At 50.4% G+C, this 17081-nt stretch overlaps 1 protein-coding gene across 5 annotated transcripts in view; it reads right to left on the bottom strand.

The window, feature by feature from the left end:
* The window catches only part of COL4A2 (collagen type IV alpha 2 chain), a 154248-nt gene that overhangs the window by 39921 nt on the left and 97246 nt on the right, over window positions 1-17081 (bottom strand). For 2 of the 5 annotated variants that reach the window (XR_014071813.1, XM_081551896.1), the window contains exons 5-13: window positions 10555-10689; window positions 10423-10467; window positions 8145-8261; window positions 6585-6656; window positions 6208-6243; window positions 6045-6107; window positions 5062-5097; window positions 2609-2650; window positions 1692-1790 (exon numbers count right to left, since the gene is read on the bottom strand). Coding sequence is in view for 4 of the 5 variants with exons in the window: in XM_081551896.1 (XP_081408022.1) it covers window positions 1692-1790; window positions 2609-2650; window positions 5062-5097; window positions 6045-6107; window positions 6208-6243; window positions 6585-6656; window positions 8145-8261; window positions 10423-10467; window positions 10555-10689 (645 nt within the window). In the remaining variant the exon portion in view is untranslated. Of the gene's footprint in view, window positions 1-1691; window positions 1791-2608; window positions 2669-5061; window positions 5098-6027; window positions 6108-6207; window positions 6244-6547; window positions 6657-8144; window positions 8262-10422; window positions 10468-10554; window positions 10690-17081 lie in introns of all 5 variants that reach the window. The other 3 variants (XM_081551899.1, XM_081551900.1, XM_081551897.1) reach the window with 3 other exon arrangements.

Here is a 17081-nt window from a genome sequence, read left to right as displayed (position 1 = left end):
TGGATCAGGATTTATGACATAAGGTGAAAAGTATTTTATACAACTGCAAACAATGAATATAAATGGATTGTAAAGAACGACTCCCTAAACCTTGCGGCTTCAAAATTCAAGGGGGAAAACGTGCTATTTCTCTTGGATTTTCACAACATAGACGAAATTGTGTGTTCTTCTGATATGATTGCAAGGCTGTCTCTTTTCTGCCTGTGAGTTTCCTTCAGGGCCCACAGTGGCAGGGTGCATGCCTGGGGGACAGCCCCAGTGATAACAGAGGGGCTCTCATCCGATAATGAAATAGCGAAAGGTCATTCAGGTGAAAGAGGATAAGGCGGGGGTGGCTCCTCTGAGACAAGGCTCATCGGGAGCGTGTTAAAGTCCTGAGCGAGAGTGGCTTTAGAAAGCAACGTCAGTTTTTTTTCTTTCAAAATAATTTTCTGTCTTTATTTTGGGCTGTGCGGGGTCTCCACTGCTGCACGGGCTTTCCTCTAGCTGCAGTGCACGGGGGCTTCTCATTGCAGCGGCTTCTCTTGTTGCTGAGCACGGGCTCCAGGGCTCGTGGGCTTCAGCAGTTGCAGCTCCCAGGCTCCAGAGCCCAGGCTCAATGGTGTGGCTCACGGGCTTAGCTGCTCTGTGCCACGTGGGGTCTCCCCCAACCAGGGATCAGACCTGTGTCTCTTGCACTGGCAGGTGGTTTCTTTATGACTGAGCCACCAGGGAAGCCCATGCTGTCAATTTTATGTGATCACTTTCCCCCATTTCTCTTAGTCTAAAATGGGGAGGGAAATGCAGCGATGGGTCCGTTCACCCGTCAGTCCTAGAACAGCTCCCAGGATCCTGCAGTTCCAGACTGCCCCTGGCAGGCTGGCCGGGCCCAGCTCTGGGACCCATTCCCTCTGCAGTTCAGTCCAGTTCTGAACGTGGTCAAGTCGCTCATAACACCGCAGCTGCACAGACTCACGTCCCCCACGGCGGAGGGGGTCCAGGCTGTCCTCTCCCGTCCGTCCCTGGGCATTCACATCCCACCTTGACAGATGCTCGAGAGACAGGGATCAGGGTCTACGTTTGGGATTTTTACTTTGGCTCCCGTGACCTTTTATGGTGCGTGTCACCCCGGTCTTCACTCTGCCACCCTACGAGGCCAGTATTCTACCGGGTCACTGCTTCGGTCTTTGTTCAGCAGGACCCAGAAGGCTTAGGGTGGGTGAACGGTCTGTCTGAGTGAATGAGTGATAGAGAAGGGTGTTCATTTTTATTTAGACTCCAAGAGGATGCTTTTAATCAAACAAAACATTAACAGAAACTACAAGAGTCAGAAATCTGACTTTGACCCAAAAAGCCCACAGGGACGCTCCACGTCAGCAGAACGTAGGCTCTCTTCTGCTCACACGGCTCCGTATCCTGGCACTGAGCTGTGCTGTGACCACTGGCTATGTCTACACTAGAGACTGAAGACGGAGCTGAGATTCTTAAACGGATCCTCGTGTTGGTTCCAATTCTGCACGATTACTAACAATGATGGACCGAGTCGCCTGTGAATGTGATCAGTACTTTCAAATGCACAATTTGCTAATTTGGTGGGGAGTGCATTTCCACTTTGAACGTGACGTTTGAATAAGAGCAAAGAAAGCTACATTTTCCCTCCTCCTTCTGTTAGTTCAAACGGGAACACGTCCGTCTCGCTGAAGCCCCTTTACCTTGTACTGCTCTGGGAGGAGCTCGTACCCCGGCGTGGGCTTCTCGACGTAGCCGTTGTCGGGCGGGATCCCGCCGGGCCCCTGCAGTCCCATGTCGCCCTGTGAACGGTTTAGCAAAGCAGTTGCCTTTCGATTGAAGGACACAATCGAGGTTGAATAAAAGCACAATCCCACGGCAAACTGCTGTTTCTGTCTTTGCGTGTTACTTTTCACACGTACGTCAATTTCAATAGCGTTACAATCATAAGATAAAAACCATATATAAGCCTGCATGGCAGGAGGGTTTAGGGGAGAATGGAATCATGTATATGTACGGCTGAATCCCTTTGCTGTCCACCTGAAACTACCCCAACATTGTTAATCGGCTGTACCCCAATATGAAACATTTAAAACGATGTAAAAACATCATATAGAATAAAATAACACTAAGGTAAAATTATTTGATTTCCACTTGCATTAATAATCGTTTAGAATTTATGCACATAAGCTGCTTAGCTTGGTCACAATTTGCGGCTGCATCTGCTTCGGTGGAATTATCTCCTTGTGATGAACTTACAGGCAAGGAAGTTACTCGGGTTGGAGGCCAAATATTTTGGTGGTTCTTGCTACGTATTATGCTGCTGTTTTCTAAGACTGGTAGCCAAGACAGAAATCAGAACGGGCTTCCCAGGTGGCACTAGAAATAAAGAATCCACCTGCCAATGCAGGAGATGAAAGAGGCGCAGGTTCAATCCCTGGGTCTGGAAGGCCCCTGTCTTTCAGATCATAGCCACCACTGGAGCCTGTGTGGTACCCTGACACCTCACAACAATTGCTCCCTTTCAAACGGTGTGCTTGCAGAGCACAAGATAACAGCGTAAAACGAAGACAGAAGGAGCTGCCGTGTCTCCTAAGTCAGTCCAGTGAGTTCCCTTTACCTTTTCACCTTTTTCTCCATAAAAACCAAGTCCTCTGTTGCCCTGAAAGACAAATGGCTTCTGTAAGTTTAAAGTCAATAATCACAGTGAAATGAAATTTTTTTTTTTTAGACAAAGAAACCTAATATCTATGTATTTGCAACATCACTGGACAACTATCCTTGTGTAATATTCTGGCTTCAGCTCCCAGGAACAAATCAACACAAAAGGAAAAGAAATGTCTTTTCTTTCGCTATTTCCATTTATAAATGGTGTAATGAAAGTCTGAGTCCAGATATTACACAAAATGAACAGGGGCAAATCAAGATGCTGTACTAGTTGCAGAAAGTGCCCCTCATGGCGGGTGGGCTCCGAGCGTTCACTATGACAAAAATTGTGGGTTCATAAAAATGATATACTAGTGTTTTAATGAAACTCTGCATTTAAGGAATTTGTATTTTGTACTTTAAGCAAAACCTGAAAAACTGTGGGCTAAGACCATTTGTTCTGTCACCCTTGGGGACACTTTGCCACTTGCTTATATATTTTACTGCTCAAATCCTGATGACCAAGAAGCTGGCTATTAGTGATTTCCTCCTTGCGGCCCTGGGCTTTGACAGTCCTGGGCCCCTGCTAACTGCTAACTCTGCCTCAGTCCTCTGGACCACATGGTGAGTCTGGACATCACCGATGGGGACAGTGTCATATCCTCGGGCTGAAGCCTCCCAGCGAACAGGTGATGGAGCTCACATCTGATCCCAGGTCCTCCGACTCTACAGGTCGAGGTCTCAGAGCGTCTCCTTGGGTTCTGGCCCCTCTGGGCTCGGAACGCAGCCGTTTGCTGCCTGGGATCCCAATTTGAGGACCGTGATTCATACTCTCCTCTGCCTCAGACTTTCTCATTTTGGTAAAATAATCCTAAATTTCACAGAAAGATGTCCTAACCCTCTTAATGATGGTGTTCTTTGGGATTAGCCAAACTTTTCATCATCCTTTCTGCTTCAGAGGCAGACCCGGAAGGCGCCCTGGCGTGTATTTGACAGTTTTATGAGAGGAGCGTCCACGCATGCGTGGGAGGGCTGACCGCCCACCAGGAGGGCCACGGGACAAACCACGCACGCCTCAGGGAGGCCCGTGTCCTCCGACTCCCCACGGCTCCGCTGCCTTCCCGGGGCTCCTGTCCCGGCCGAGACGCGGGATCCCATGGGGCCCCTCTGATCTCTGTTCATACCACACAGCCCCCCGCCTCTGATGCCCTGAGTGTCCACAAATAGAAACAAAGCCTTTCATTAATTTTTGCTTTCTCTTTGCTTCCTTCCCACCTGGCTGGGGAGCTGAAATCAAAGCACAGAAACGCAGCCGGGCTAGACGAGAACAAGATCTGCTTGAGACCTCCCCAGCATACCCCTGCCTCAAGATCCGGTGTCCAGGGCACCAGGAAGTGACCTGCTGGTGGCCTGGGGCTGTTTGTGCTGCAGCCAGGTGGGGATCTGAGGCGACCCCGGGGCTCCCCACCCCGTCCTGCACCCGCGTCTCTTGGCTCTGGGCTGTTCCCAGCCCGTCTCGGGCGGCCGGACGGCAGGGAGCCAGGCCGGGCAGAAGCCTTAACGAGCTCCAGCCGCAGCCGGAAGCTGAGTCAGAGATGATGGGAGCTGGGGTCGGGGTGGTGACAGCTGAGGTCCCGGGGCGGCCGTGAGATGGGGTTTCTGCGGGGCAGGCCTGGGAACAGGCGGGCCGGGGAGGCGTCCTTGGCCATACGCACGCCACGGAGGGGTTCTGAAACGTTCGTAACGGTAGCCCAGTATTTCTGACTCATGTCGGAGTTTGACCAAATACATCCCTCGCCAGCCTCCTACGGCTTGTCCTGGACATTTGTTTAACTTTCCCAGGTCACATTAAACCTGAATTCTGCCCACGTTCCTAACAAGCCACCGACTTTGTGGTGCTCCAGCCCACTGAATCGTCTCTCTCGGATGGAAAGAGGACAGTGTTGGGCCAGCGTCTGGCTTGAGGCTCCCTGAATGCACCCCCAGAGGCTGACAGCACGCTCTGGGAGGGACTCCTGCGCCCAGGTGGGAAGAAGGCCGTCAGCTCCGCACACAGCTCCAGCTCTGTCTTGTCCCATCTCGTGAGTGAGCACGTTATGGGTGAGCAGAGGTTGTCCCCAACGTGCTGTACGTTTCTGATCAAACATTCGCCAGCTGGACTTTCATGCAGCCACAGGAATGCTATGTGATTTGCAAACAACAAGTCATTCCACGCAGCCACTTACTTAATGGCTTCACGTGACCGTCAGGGGCACGCACGCATTTATTCTTGGAGTTTAGAGCATTGTCTTGTGTCTCTACAAAACAGTCCTCCTCGTGAGACACACGATGTACTTGTCAGCCAGGTAGTTCCACGGTCAAGAAGGAGACACACCAACACGCAAGGCCCCTGTTTCCCCCTCACCCACCGCGCCCCCAACAACTTACTGGCTGTCCTTTGGGTCCGGGGGGTCCAGGCGGTCCCTGCACAAACACAAAGAAATCTGTCAACTGTTTTCTTTATCCCAGGACCCAGATGCCATCTGCTCGGCAGCCCTGGGAAAGCCGTCCGCTGTGTGTTGAGCAGACGGGGGAGGATGTGAAGAGCCTTCTAGCACATTCGTCTCGGCAGGGACACGGGGCTGGGGGGTGGAGGACGGGGGGTTGGCCCGGTTCTCAGGGTCCACTGGCTGCCCGGGCACAGCTGTTCCTGGTTTGCTTTTCTGAGCACAGGCTTTTGACTTGACCCGCGTCCTGCTCGCGCTGGCTCTGGTCCCTCTGCGAGGCCCCGGACCCCGCTCTTCCAGAGACGGCCCCTGCTGGCCTCCCGTGCGCTCCCACCCCCCCCCGCCGCTGCCCGGCACCATCTCGCACTTCCCGCTGCTGGACCGGCAGGTGAGCACGCCCGGAGTTAATCTACTGCGGCCCCTCCGCGGGGCTGGGGATCCGCCGGCCAGGATCCCCTCATGCTTCTGCAGGGCAGTCCCTGTCAACACCTCACTGAGGGTAAAAGCTTTACATGTGCCTTAGGAGAGCCAGATGTGGTGCCCCCGCTCTAATAGCCATGCCAGGTGCGGTGCCCCTGCTCTAAGGCCTGGTCCAGCAGAGCCCACTTCCTCCTTATGGACCCGTTGGACACTGGTCTGCTTTGCTTGGGATGAGGGCCCCTTCAGCTGGTCAGCTGTAGGGCTGGGAGAGCTTGTGCCTGACTGGAAGGGCTCCAGACCAGCACCAGGTCAAAATCTGATCTAGCTGGCGTTGAGTCTTCACTCTTCAACCTTGATGGCGGCAGCGTGGACAAAGGACGGCCTGGGTGGTCTTGGCAACCACACGCGTCAGGCACGCATGAGGCCTTCACCAGCGTCCACGCGGCCTGAATCTCGGGAGGATATCCTACAACCGCAGGGAGAGCACGTGAGCCTGGAACTTACCGGTCTTCCTGGAGCTCCAACCGGACCCATCGGTCCCACAGGTCCAGGGCGGCCGGGAGGCCCCTACGGACAGGCAACGGAGAAGGCGGTTAGGGAGGCAGGAGGGGGTGGAGGAGTCCTTCAGATTCTGCTGGGTCTCTTCTCTAACAAACGCAATGCTTACCTGGAAGCCGACCAGTCCAGGCTCTCCAGGTTCCCCCTAATTGAGAAGAAAGAGTTTGAAGAGTTTCAGCTTTTAAGAATCTGTGGACTTAGTTGCATTTTACTGCAGTGTTGGAAATAAGCATATAAAACACCCCTGCTGTCTGAGGACTCGGTGATGTGAATGCCGCAGACAGCTGCGCTGTGGTGAGTACGAGCAGGGCGGCCCGCAGTCCGTGTCGGACGGCCCGCAGCCTGGAGGCCTGTGAGAGGGCCTTGAAATCAGCGGAGATTCTGGCTTCTTCCGCCACCGTGCGTCCCCCCACCCCACTCAGAGGTCTCTCTGTTGATGGGGAGCGTACGGGGGGCCGCGGTGAGGCCCCGCCTCTGCCGACTTACCCTGTATTTGTCGCGGTCCTCTCTGGACAGAGCGTAGGGCTCGCCTTTCTGCCCTTTCAGTCCTTGGGGCCCCTAAATGAGCGCAGATGGCATAGGAAGAAAAACACAAACCGTCCATTAGCCCTCAGGGCAGTGACATGATTTGGAGAGATCGCCTGCCACCTTTCGTGGGCGATGTCCAGCTGTCCTTATGGCCAAATGAGACTATTCTGAACATCCATCTCTACCTTAACTGCGAGGTGAGACTTTTACTTTCATATTTACCCAAAAGCATCTTTCTTAAAGTTAAAAGAGAAATATTCGATAGGATTTAATTTTCAGAAACCCAAGTAAACGTTCAGCAAACGAATACTTTCCTCTCCCAACACTGTGCCTTCGCTTTGTAATAATACTTCTGTGTTTTCTTTGTGTTCGCATACTAAAATATCGACGCATACAGTCTGCAGTACTATTTGTGGGAGATACTCTGGGTCATCCGTTAAAAATGAGATTGTGTCAAGTATACTGCATTGGCCAAAAAGTTGGTTTGGGTTTTCCGTGACACCTGAATGAACTTCTTGGCCAGCCCAGTACAAGATACACAGATACGTAAGTACACAGGTCTTTTAATATCTACATGTAAAACCTGTATTTTAAAGTGATGGATATATTTATTGATAACGAAAGATATGATATTAGAATAGAGCAGAGTGTAGCTTATTGATAAGTTGAATCACATGAAAAAGAAACAGCCGGCAAATGGGGAGCTGGAGGGCAGAGGCGTGAAGGTGACCAGAAACCGGTCAGCTTCAGGGAAACGCAATGAAGATGGTTATTGCTGTCCTTCCCTCACCTTAAAATGCTTTTTCAATAAAAAGTTTTGCCAAAAAGTGTTAGTTTAACCCTGAATTTGGAATATAGTGGTATAAGGTGGCAACGTATTATCAAAAAAGATTGTTTGCAAAGACCGTAAAAAATAAATGAGGTCACAAAATGGATCATTATATGAAAGTTCTTCCATTAAGAAAAGTAAAGTCTACCTTGTATATCCTGGAGAACAAAACTGTTTTTTCATGTCACAAAGGATGTTAGAATCTAATAAAATGATGACTAATAGAGAAGTCTGTTCAAGGTTTAAGCTTTTTGAAATTTTAGTTCCACGATTCCACTATTATTCTTACAATTTGAATGGGAGGAAGTGATGGTATACTTGGGAGACAAACCCATTACCTTCTATTTAATGTGCAAAGGACAGATGGGAAATGGAGCTCTTTGGGTTCGGCACGCCTAGATGTTGGCAAGAAACCTCAGCAGCAGAGGTGTGCTCCATCCTGACTGCTAACCTTGGGTGGGAGCCACGGTTTCCGGGGGGTAAAGGTGGCCCCAGCACGTGCCTGCTCCCCCAGCCCCACTCCCATCCTACAGGCAGGAAGCAGCCCACCCTCCTGAGAGACTTTCCCTTAGACAGTTTCTCAAGGGGGCCCTCGGTAGGCCCTCCCGAAAGCGAGACCTTTCCTGCATTTCCACCGTCCAGACTCTGGAGCCGACCAGCGGAGCAGGCCGAGCGCTGCCTGTACTCACACGGGGCCCGAGGAAGCCGCTGGGGCCCGGGGGTCCTGCGTAGCCTGAGTCGCCCATGGTCCCGTTGCAGCCGTCATACCCGGGAGGTCCTCTGGGTCCGCCTCGCCCAGGATGGCCCTGGAAATAGATAAGCCATTGAGCCTCCAGCCCCCAGGGGCTTAGGTTTCATGTAACGGATGAGGCAGCTTCAAACCTTCCCAGAAGAGATGCCTCCGAGCTCCTCATCTCCCCCTGAATTATCTGTCTGCGCTTGGCCTTCCTGACTCCCCTAGACTGGATCTGAGCCATTTGAAATTGCACGCCAACCTGATCTTAATTTGAGCTTGTCTTTCAAAGAAAAATTTCAATTCTATTGCACTAAATGTCCATCTTGTGTTCAACACCTAAGTAGGTCTATTTCTGGATGATACAGCTCTTAGATTTTACTGCACATCAACTTGGCTTATGACTTCTTTTTAAAAATTTCTTTATTTTTAATTGAAGGATAATTGCTTTAAATACTGTGTTGGTTTTCTGCCGCACATCAACATGAATCAGCCATAGGCATACGTGTGTCCCCTCCCCTCCCGCCTCCCACCCCAGCCCACCCCTGCAGGTTGTCTCAGAGCACCGGTCCAAGCTCCCTGAGAGAAGCACGGAAACATACACTCTACCATGTGTAAACCAGATAGTCAGTGGGAACGTGCTAGAAATGATTCTAGGCAGCTAAAAGTACCGGGTCCCTCAAACTCTGTTCATTAGGTGCTCAGATATAGCAGTTGTGTTTACGTTAACTTGCTGTGAGCATCTCTCAGACTGCGGCATCGAGGAGACTGTCTTTAGCAGCCCTGACATTTTGGAGAAAATGACCAGGTAATCTGTTTACCATGATCACCCCTCCAGGTGATGCGCATTCCCTCCCTAGTTTGAGAAATATTTGCTTCTGACATTAAAGGAGCATGAAGTGGAAAAAACCAATGGAAACGTGACGCCGATCAGTTACAGCAGGTTTCCTCAAGGTCACTCCATCTAAAGCCCAGGACTCTGCTTCCAGAAGAGCACCCCAAGGGACAATCCCAAGAGGCCAAAAAAGTCGGTTAAAAATGGGCAGTTTCATCGGAGGCAGCTGGTAAGAAAGTGCTTCGGTTATTTGTTTAACCCTTGAAATCTGCAAATTCTTCAGCTCTGCCAATTTCTCAAGATTCTGACTCATGCACAAGTTATTTCCTTAACCACGCACAGCTGTGTGCTGTCACCGAAGTGTCTGCTTGAGCCCCTCCCAGGGGACACCAGGGATCATGGCCATGCGGGTCGCACGCCTTGGTGAGGGGGGGCTTCCTTTCTTCAGCTCTGCCTCCTGCTGCAAAAATCTCCTTGAACGTGGAGCTAAGGAAAAGCGGCAGTTCTCTGTGACTGCTGTCGACACATATCCTTCCCCCTTTCTTCTGCCATGGGGCAACCTCGCTTGTGTAGCCTGGAGTGTGTGGGTGTGTGTCTGTGTGTGTGTGTGTGCGCGTGTGCGCGCTGTGTGCATAAGCATGATGACAGATAACTAACACATGTGGTGCACGTGTGTGCATGCGTGTATGAGCACGCTGACACGGCACAGACACTGGCATGAGTGTGAAGTTCTGGAGGCAGATGTCCTTAAACATCAGCTGCGGAGGGATGGAGGGGTCTGAACGTGGGGTAAACACGTATATCCCGGAGGCCAAGATGGGCAGGAAGCCGTCCCTGGGAAGTCTGCTCCCGGGCCTGAGGAGGAGGTGGCTGTGAGTCAGGCTGATCTGTTTATTTTCTTATGCCACAAGAAGTAAAGTAAACTAGGTTAGAAAAACACATTTTATTGCATTCTGAGATTTTCTCATGGACAAAGCATGCCTTTCGTCTTCTCTCTGTGCGGTTGCCCCCAAGAATCTGAGACTCTGCACAGACTTCAGGGCCGTCCCTGCTCTAGGCAGGACGGCTTTCTACTCAGGTGGTTCTGGAGTTCAAACGCGGTGTAGACTGGCTCTTTATGGCCCGTCTGTGCCGCCTGCAGCTTGTTACTGCAAAACAGTGTCCAGTTTTAGCATAGTAGCCTCCATGCCAAGTCCAGAAGATGTTTATAAAGGAAGCAGTTTGTCCAAGAGATGACTGGGTTCCAGGGGAAAAAAATTTAAAAATGCACATACAGCCCCACAGGTGTTGTTGTTACAGGCAATGAAGGGGGACTAGTTAGACGTGTGTCTGTGCGTCAGAAACGGATTGTTTTGCGTGTACACAGTGCTTTTACATTTTAATCTTATGAAAAACTTACGGGAATTCCGTCGGCACCAGGGTGTCCCGTAGCTCCTCTTGGTCCCTGTAAAGAAGGCAAACAGACTTACGGAAGGCCAAGACACCACCCCCCTTCCCGCAATGAGAGACGCACCCACAGTTCTGTACGTACCACGTCTCCCTTCGGGCCTGTGATCCCGGGGGCTCCCCTTTCACCCTTGTCACCTTTTTGGCCTTGCAGTCCTTGGAGCCCCTGTAGCCCGGGGGGCCCGGTGTACCCCTGGGAGCCCACCAGCCCCGGCAGGCCCTGTGGGAACAGCACATGGTCAGTGTTCACAATCCATAACCACGCATGAACGTCTCCAATCATGCTGCCTTTGAAACTATACTTTTCATGCTTAAAGAGCTGTACTCTTCAGAGAGCCCTATGTGTAAATCACCATCTTCTTCCATGAGAGCCACTAAGTGATTTCTGGCTGAGAAAGTAACAAAGTTCAAAGGGGGAAAATATTAAATATGAGACAAAAATTATCCTAAAGTACTAAAGCGAAGTTATTGTGAAATGTTAATATTGGGTTGGCATGAAAGAATCAACTTACTTGGCTTTTTTTTTTTTAAAGTCTTTTCAGTATAAATGAACATGCCAGACAAATTCCTAAGATCGTCTCTGTCTCATATAATGCAACACAATAGGTATGGAGACGAAGCTAGCATCCAGATATCAAAGTGACCCCCAGATGTTTAAGTGGTTAGACATTCTCTCATCCTGTACACACACATATACACACACACAGAATGCACACATGAGTATGTGTGCGTGTACAGAGAAAAAATAAAAGTTTTTTAAAATGCATAAAATATACATCCAAACCATTGCTGCTGCTGTTCAGTCGCTAAGACGCGTCCAGCTTTTTTTGCGACCTCATAGACTGTAGCCCACCAGGTTCCCCTGTCCATGGGATTTCCCAGGCAAGAATACTGGAGTGGATTGCTATTTCCTCCTCCAGAGGAACTTCCTGACCCAGGGATCAAACCCACGTCTCCTGCGTTGGCAGGCAGATTCTTTACCACTGAGTCACCTGGGAAGCCCTTGCATATACCTTAGGATGGCTATTATTTTAAAAAAAGAAAAGATGAAATCATGTGTTGACAGGAATGTGGAGAAGGTGGAACCTCGTACTCTGTTGCTGGGAATGGAAATGGTGCAGCCGTTGGGGAAAACGTCACGGAGGTGCCTCAAAAATGAAACAGAATCACCGCATGAGCCAGCAATTCCGCTTCTGGGACAATACTCAGAAGAACTGGAAGCAGAGACTTGGACAGATTATGTCTACACCCATGTTCACAGCAGCATTTTCCACGATTGTCAAGGTGGAGGTGCCCATGGATGGATGATGGTTAAGCACAATGTGGTCTGTCCATACAATGGACTCTTATTCACCTTAAAGGGCAGGGAATTCTGACACAGGCCACAGCGAGGATGGACCCTGAGGACGTGATGCTGAGTGAAATAAGTCTGCCACGAAGGGACAAACGCTGTCTGACTCCACTGATATGAGGTCCCTAGAGGAGTCACATTCGTAGAGACGGAAAGTAGCAGAGAGGTGACCGGGGACTCGGGGAGGGGGTGGGCAGTTGGGGTTTAATGGGGACAGACTCTCAGTTTGGAAAGATGGAAAAGCTCTGGAACGGTGGTGATCATGACTGCGAAACACAAATGTGCTTAATGCCACGTAACTGCGCAAAAATGGTTAAGCTGGTACATTTTATGCTGCATACGTTTTACCACAATCAAAATGAAAAGATTAAAAAGGGTTCCAGCTCTTTTACTATCGGAACTAATTTATGCATTACAGTTCTATCGGAACTAATTTATGCATTACAGTTCTATTTTAATGAACGTCCCAGGTTCGCCCAAACTGAAAAAAGTAACAAGACAGAACAAAACCAAACCCCAACGACTCTGTCTTGATTTCTTAAAGGACGGATTCTGCTGTTGGTTCATCCCACAGACCGTCTCTCTCCAAGCCTCATTCACTCTCGCATTTCAAATGCCTGTCTTGCCTTTAGATTGAGGGGGTACTGAGTCATTATTTCTAGACTTCTCTCTTATAGCCTGCAAAGAGCCTTTCTTGTATAAACTGTGCTGCTAAGATGTTTGTCTGTCCTGGCAGAAGTTTATAATCTGTCCTGGACACTGCACAGCGCTGGGGGGAAGCGAGTGACCTCAGATGCAGCTGGAGGCGCGGCGTTCACACGGGGCCGGGGTGGGGGAGGAAGGGCGTGGGGGACCCGCTTGTGACGTCACCGCTGCCCCCATGCTGCCCCCCCCGCAGGTGCTGGCCCAGGGCGTGGGGCGAGCGGGGAAGCGGCTTTTCGGGGTGGAGGATGCAGATGGAGACTAAGATCGAGTTTGGTGGCTGAGATGAGCCCGAGGCTCGCGGCCCTGTGTCCTCAGACGAAGGCGAGCCTGGGGGCCTCTCAGGGCCAGGTCAGCATTTCACAGACGGCGGGTTCTCTGCTCACCATGCGGTGCAGAATCCAGCCAGCGCTCCCCTGGGGTAGCCTGACCACAGGCACCGTGGGGAGCCGCGAAGCTGGCGTGCTTGAATGTCCAGAGAAGGTGAGAGAGGCGTCAGGAGGACCGTGTTGCCAGCAGGGCCCTGGACTCGTGGCGTCCCTGTCTGACGCCCAGGGCTTTGGGATGCTACATCTGCTGGCGGTTCGGGCACACAAATGCTTTGACTCAGATTTTTATGGCTCTTCCTCAGCTATGCTCTTTTCTGTCTTGTTCGAAACCACAGACCAAGCCTCTGAGCCTGCAAGTCCCGTAACCCTCAGAGGCTACTGTTTGTTAGTGTTTCCAGGAAGCAACCTTGGGGATACATGGTTCCTCATTTGCACTGTTATTTTTTATTGTCCATAAATTACATCTCTATCCAAGGATGACTGTTTAGCACCAACCGTTAACCCAGATGGAGTACATGCCTCTTAATGAGCAGCATCCCTTTGTCTCATGTTCGTTAACTTTTCCTGGTTCCCTTTGATGGGGGGACCAATGACGTAATGTTCTTGTTTTCCTCCCATTGTCAGTAAACTTCTTACCCTTGGCTTCTCAGACAGGAAGTCTGACTTTGGGAATAAAACTCCAGTCTTTCCTTTTCTGGAACACGCTGTCACTTTTTTCTTTTTATTAAGGTGAAATTCCCAAACTACAACAGTATCCGTTGTAAAGTGGCTTCTGGTGCATTCACAGCATCCTCTGTCCATCACTTCTATCTATTCCAAAATACCTTGATCACCCCAAAGAATCCCACTCCCACGATCATCATTCCCACCCCTGCCTCCAGCCTCTGGTAACCACCCTTCTGCTTTTGGTGTCTGCGGGATTTACGCACTCTGGATATTTCAGATCAGTGGAATCATATATATGATACATAACCCTTCATGTCTGGCAAGGTTTTTGAGGTTCATCCACGTCATAGCTTTGGTCACTACCTCACGTTTACAGCTGAATAAGATTCCGTTGTGTGGATAAACCAGTTTGTTATGAACAAACCGTGTGAACACGCACACACAGCCCTCTTGAGTTCTGTGTCCAGTCCTTTTGGGTCTATTAGGAGTGGACCAGCTGTATCATGTGGTAACTCTAAAGGCTTGAGGAACTGCCAGGCTGTTATCCATAGTGGCTGGCTCATTTTACATTCTTACGAGCAATGTGTGAGGATCCTAAACTTTTCTACAATCCTGCCATCAATCGTTATTTTCTATTTTTTTTTTGAAAAAAATAAAGCCTAGAGGGTGTGAAACGCGGTCATTCTGAAGAGGAATGGGGAAAAGCCAGGAAGAGCCTGGAGGGGATCTGAATTATCCCTCGTCCTCCAGGATGGAACCCCAGGATGGTTCCAGCCCTTCACTGCACACCCCGCGAGCCTGGGGCTGAAAGGACACTCGCGTCAGTGTCCGAGCCCTGGGTGTGTGTGCTCTGGTCATCGGGGGTGAGTTTCCCTCTAGGGGAGCCTGTGCCCCGGGCCACCTGGGGTGTCTGCAGAGAGCGGCTGGAGGGACCAGTACCGGAAAGGGTCCTCCTCTGTCCTGACCGTCATCCTTATCAACTCCCAGCCTCAGACGGCAAGTCCCGATCGGAAAAGCTACTTCCACCTCTTCCTTTCCTTTTGTGATAAGTGATGTTAAAAATAAAAAGTACCCCAGAAAGAGTAGGACTGTAGCTTAAAGTTCTTTTCAAAAACTTCTAAAACTCCTAACATTCCCACAAAATACTTGATGAAAGTATTTCCACAAAATACTTCTCAAAAGCCAGCAGACACCTGGCAAGGAGCCGTGAGCCCGTGGGCTCTGCCCCTGCCCGCCCGAGACTTGATCTGTGTTGATGTATCACCTCCTAGGGAAGGGATAATAAGAGGATCTTGCAATCCTCTGTCCTCCGGGATGGAGCCCTGTTAAAGCTTTCAACAAACGGTTCCTCTCATTTTACCCCCAGGATAACTGCTTGAAGTAGGCATCACCCCCGCTTGAGAAGGGAGGTAACGGGGGCCTGGGGGATCAGGGTTAGGGATGAAGGATGCACTTAGGTCTGGGAGGGGAGTCCATCTTTCATGACACCCTTGCTGCTCCAAGAGAGGTTCAGGAGCCTCATCCGCACCAACCACCTGAGAACTCGTGGGAACTGTAATCTCAGGCCCGCCCCGCCCTCCTGGGGCAGCACAGGTGTGATCCCAGGAGGGCTCCCTGTACGGTGAAGTCTGCGAACCGCTGCCCGACCCTTCTTACTGCTCATGGGAGAAGGCCGGTATCTCTTTATCTTTAAACTTTTAATTTTGCACTGGGGCATAGCTGATTAACAGTGCTGGGATAGATTCCGGTGGACGGCGAAGGGACTCAGCCAGACACACGCATCCCTTCTCCCCCAAACTCTCCTCCCATCCAGGCTGCCACATGACGTTCAGCAGAGCTCCCCGCGCAGGTATCTTCAAATAGGAAAACTCTCTAAAGCACGAGATTGCACCTCAGAAACAAGGTCAGGCTTCCTGAGCTGGGCAGAGGGAGATCTAATATTTATGTATGTTGAAGACTATTCCTAATTGATTGTCTCGGTCTTAGGCTCCGGTGATAATTCCAAGAAGGGACACACTGGGCACTGTTGGGAGTGAGGGGCGCTCGCGGTCTCTCCTGTAGGAAACCATCGTGGGAGGAGTGGGTCGTCCTGGCTGGCTCTGGAAGCTGGAGTCTGGGCCGGCAGAGACCCACATGGGCCAGACGTGAGCGCACATGCCTTAAATACCACGACCCCGGAGGGGACACACTGCACGTCCTGAGACGCTGACTAAGCCGTCATGCGCTTGGCATTCTCACTTCTGGGAAAAGGGGCAAAATACATCCGTGCACACGCGGAAACCTCCAGGACCTCAGCCTCGGAAATAAAAGTGGAAGACGGATGCTCGGTCAAGGCCCCAAGAAATCACGCTTCACATGCAAACACCCCCAAGGAGGTGCCCTCTGCCATCCAGTTTATTAACCTGAGCACTCGCCCTGGGTAAGGGAGGAAAGAGTTTCATTTATTAAAGAAGGACAGAGAAACGCTTCCAAGGACCAGCCAGCGTCACTGCACATCAGGACTTTTCATCTATGGCACAGTGTTTTCCTGGTAGCACAAGAATCAGCTTTCCATGCCAGCTTCTGAATAGTAGGAAATCCCTTCTCCTTCCTAAAGGTACTCTTCCCGTCTCGCCTTTTATGGGCCCCGGGCGCCCCTCCAGGCGCCTGCATCCTCCCAAACCCTGGCGGCCCCTCCTGCCCTCCACCTTCCCGCCCTTCCCATGCAGTGACCTGTGACCTTCGGGGGATTCCGGCCCCAGGCCCAGCTCACCCTTGGAGCTGTACACGCACATTTGAGAACATGTCAAACAGCCCCAAAGGTGGGAAAGACCATCTTTTAAGGAAAATAATTTGCTCAGCTAAATTTTAGAATCAGTCACCTTTCTTAGGAATGATCGTTAGCGCCTATTCCAAGCTAACGATAATGTAAAGGTTAGTCTTGGACAGGACATTACATATAACTGTTAGTAAACTAGTGTAACTATCGGTGACTATGGACAACTGCCTACTTCAGGCAAAACAGACAGACAGTTGGCTTAACCAATGTTCACTCTGCTACATTTTCCCCTAGATTCTTATCAATACACAACAAAGCATCAGTCCCACCAGGGTGCAATCCCAAATTAAAGGTTTCACGTATTCCCCAATGAGAACAATACGGCCTCCTGGAACTCCTGCTCTCTTGTTCTGCAAAATTATCTGACACAGACGGTAGTGCCGATATGAAGGAAATAACGTCCATACACAAAGACCCTCACCTTGCTCCATAGACAAGACGGAGCACAGACCTAACAGTGAGGGTAGGACTGCGACACTTTTAGAAGAACGCATAGGAGAGAATCTCTGTGACTTTGGATTAGGCAACGGTTGCTTCCATAAGACACGAAACTCACAAGCCCTAAGAGACAGAAAGTTGAGACAAAAACATTTGATCTTCAAAAGGCACTGTTTGAAATAAAAAGCAGGCCACACAATGGGAGAAATACTCACAAGACACATATGTGATAAATGACTTTTATTCAGAATATAGACAGGGCTCCCAGAAATCAATAGTAAGGAAACAAACAACCTGATTGGAAAAAT

The sequence above is a fragment of the Giraffa tippelskirchi genome, chromosome 12 (assembly GCF_054371585.1).
Source record: "Giraffa tippelskirchi isolate mGirTip1 chromosome 12, T2T-mGirTip1v1.2.pri, whole genome shotgun sequence".
Taxonomy (NCBI): Eukaryota; Metazoa; Chordata; class Mammalia; order Artiodactyla; family Giraffidae; genus Giraffa; species Giraffa tippelskirchi.
The sequence above is the reverse complement of the archived record's forward strand: the minus strand, read 5'-3'. Positions and strand labels throughout refer to the sequence as shown.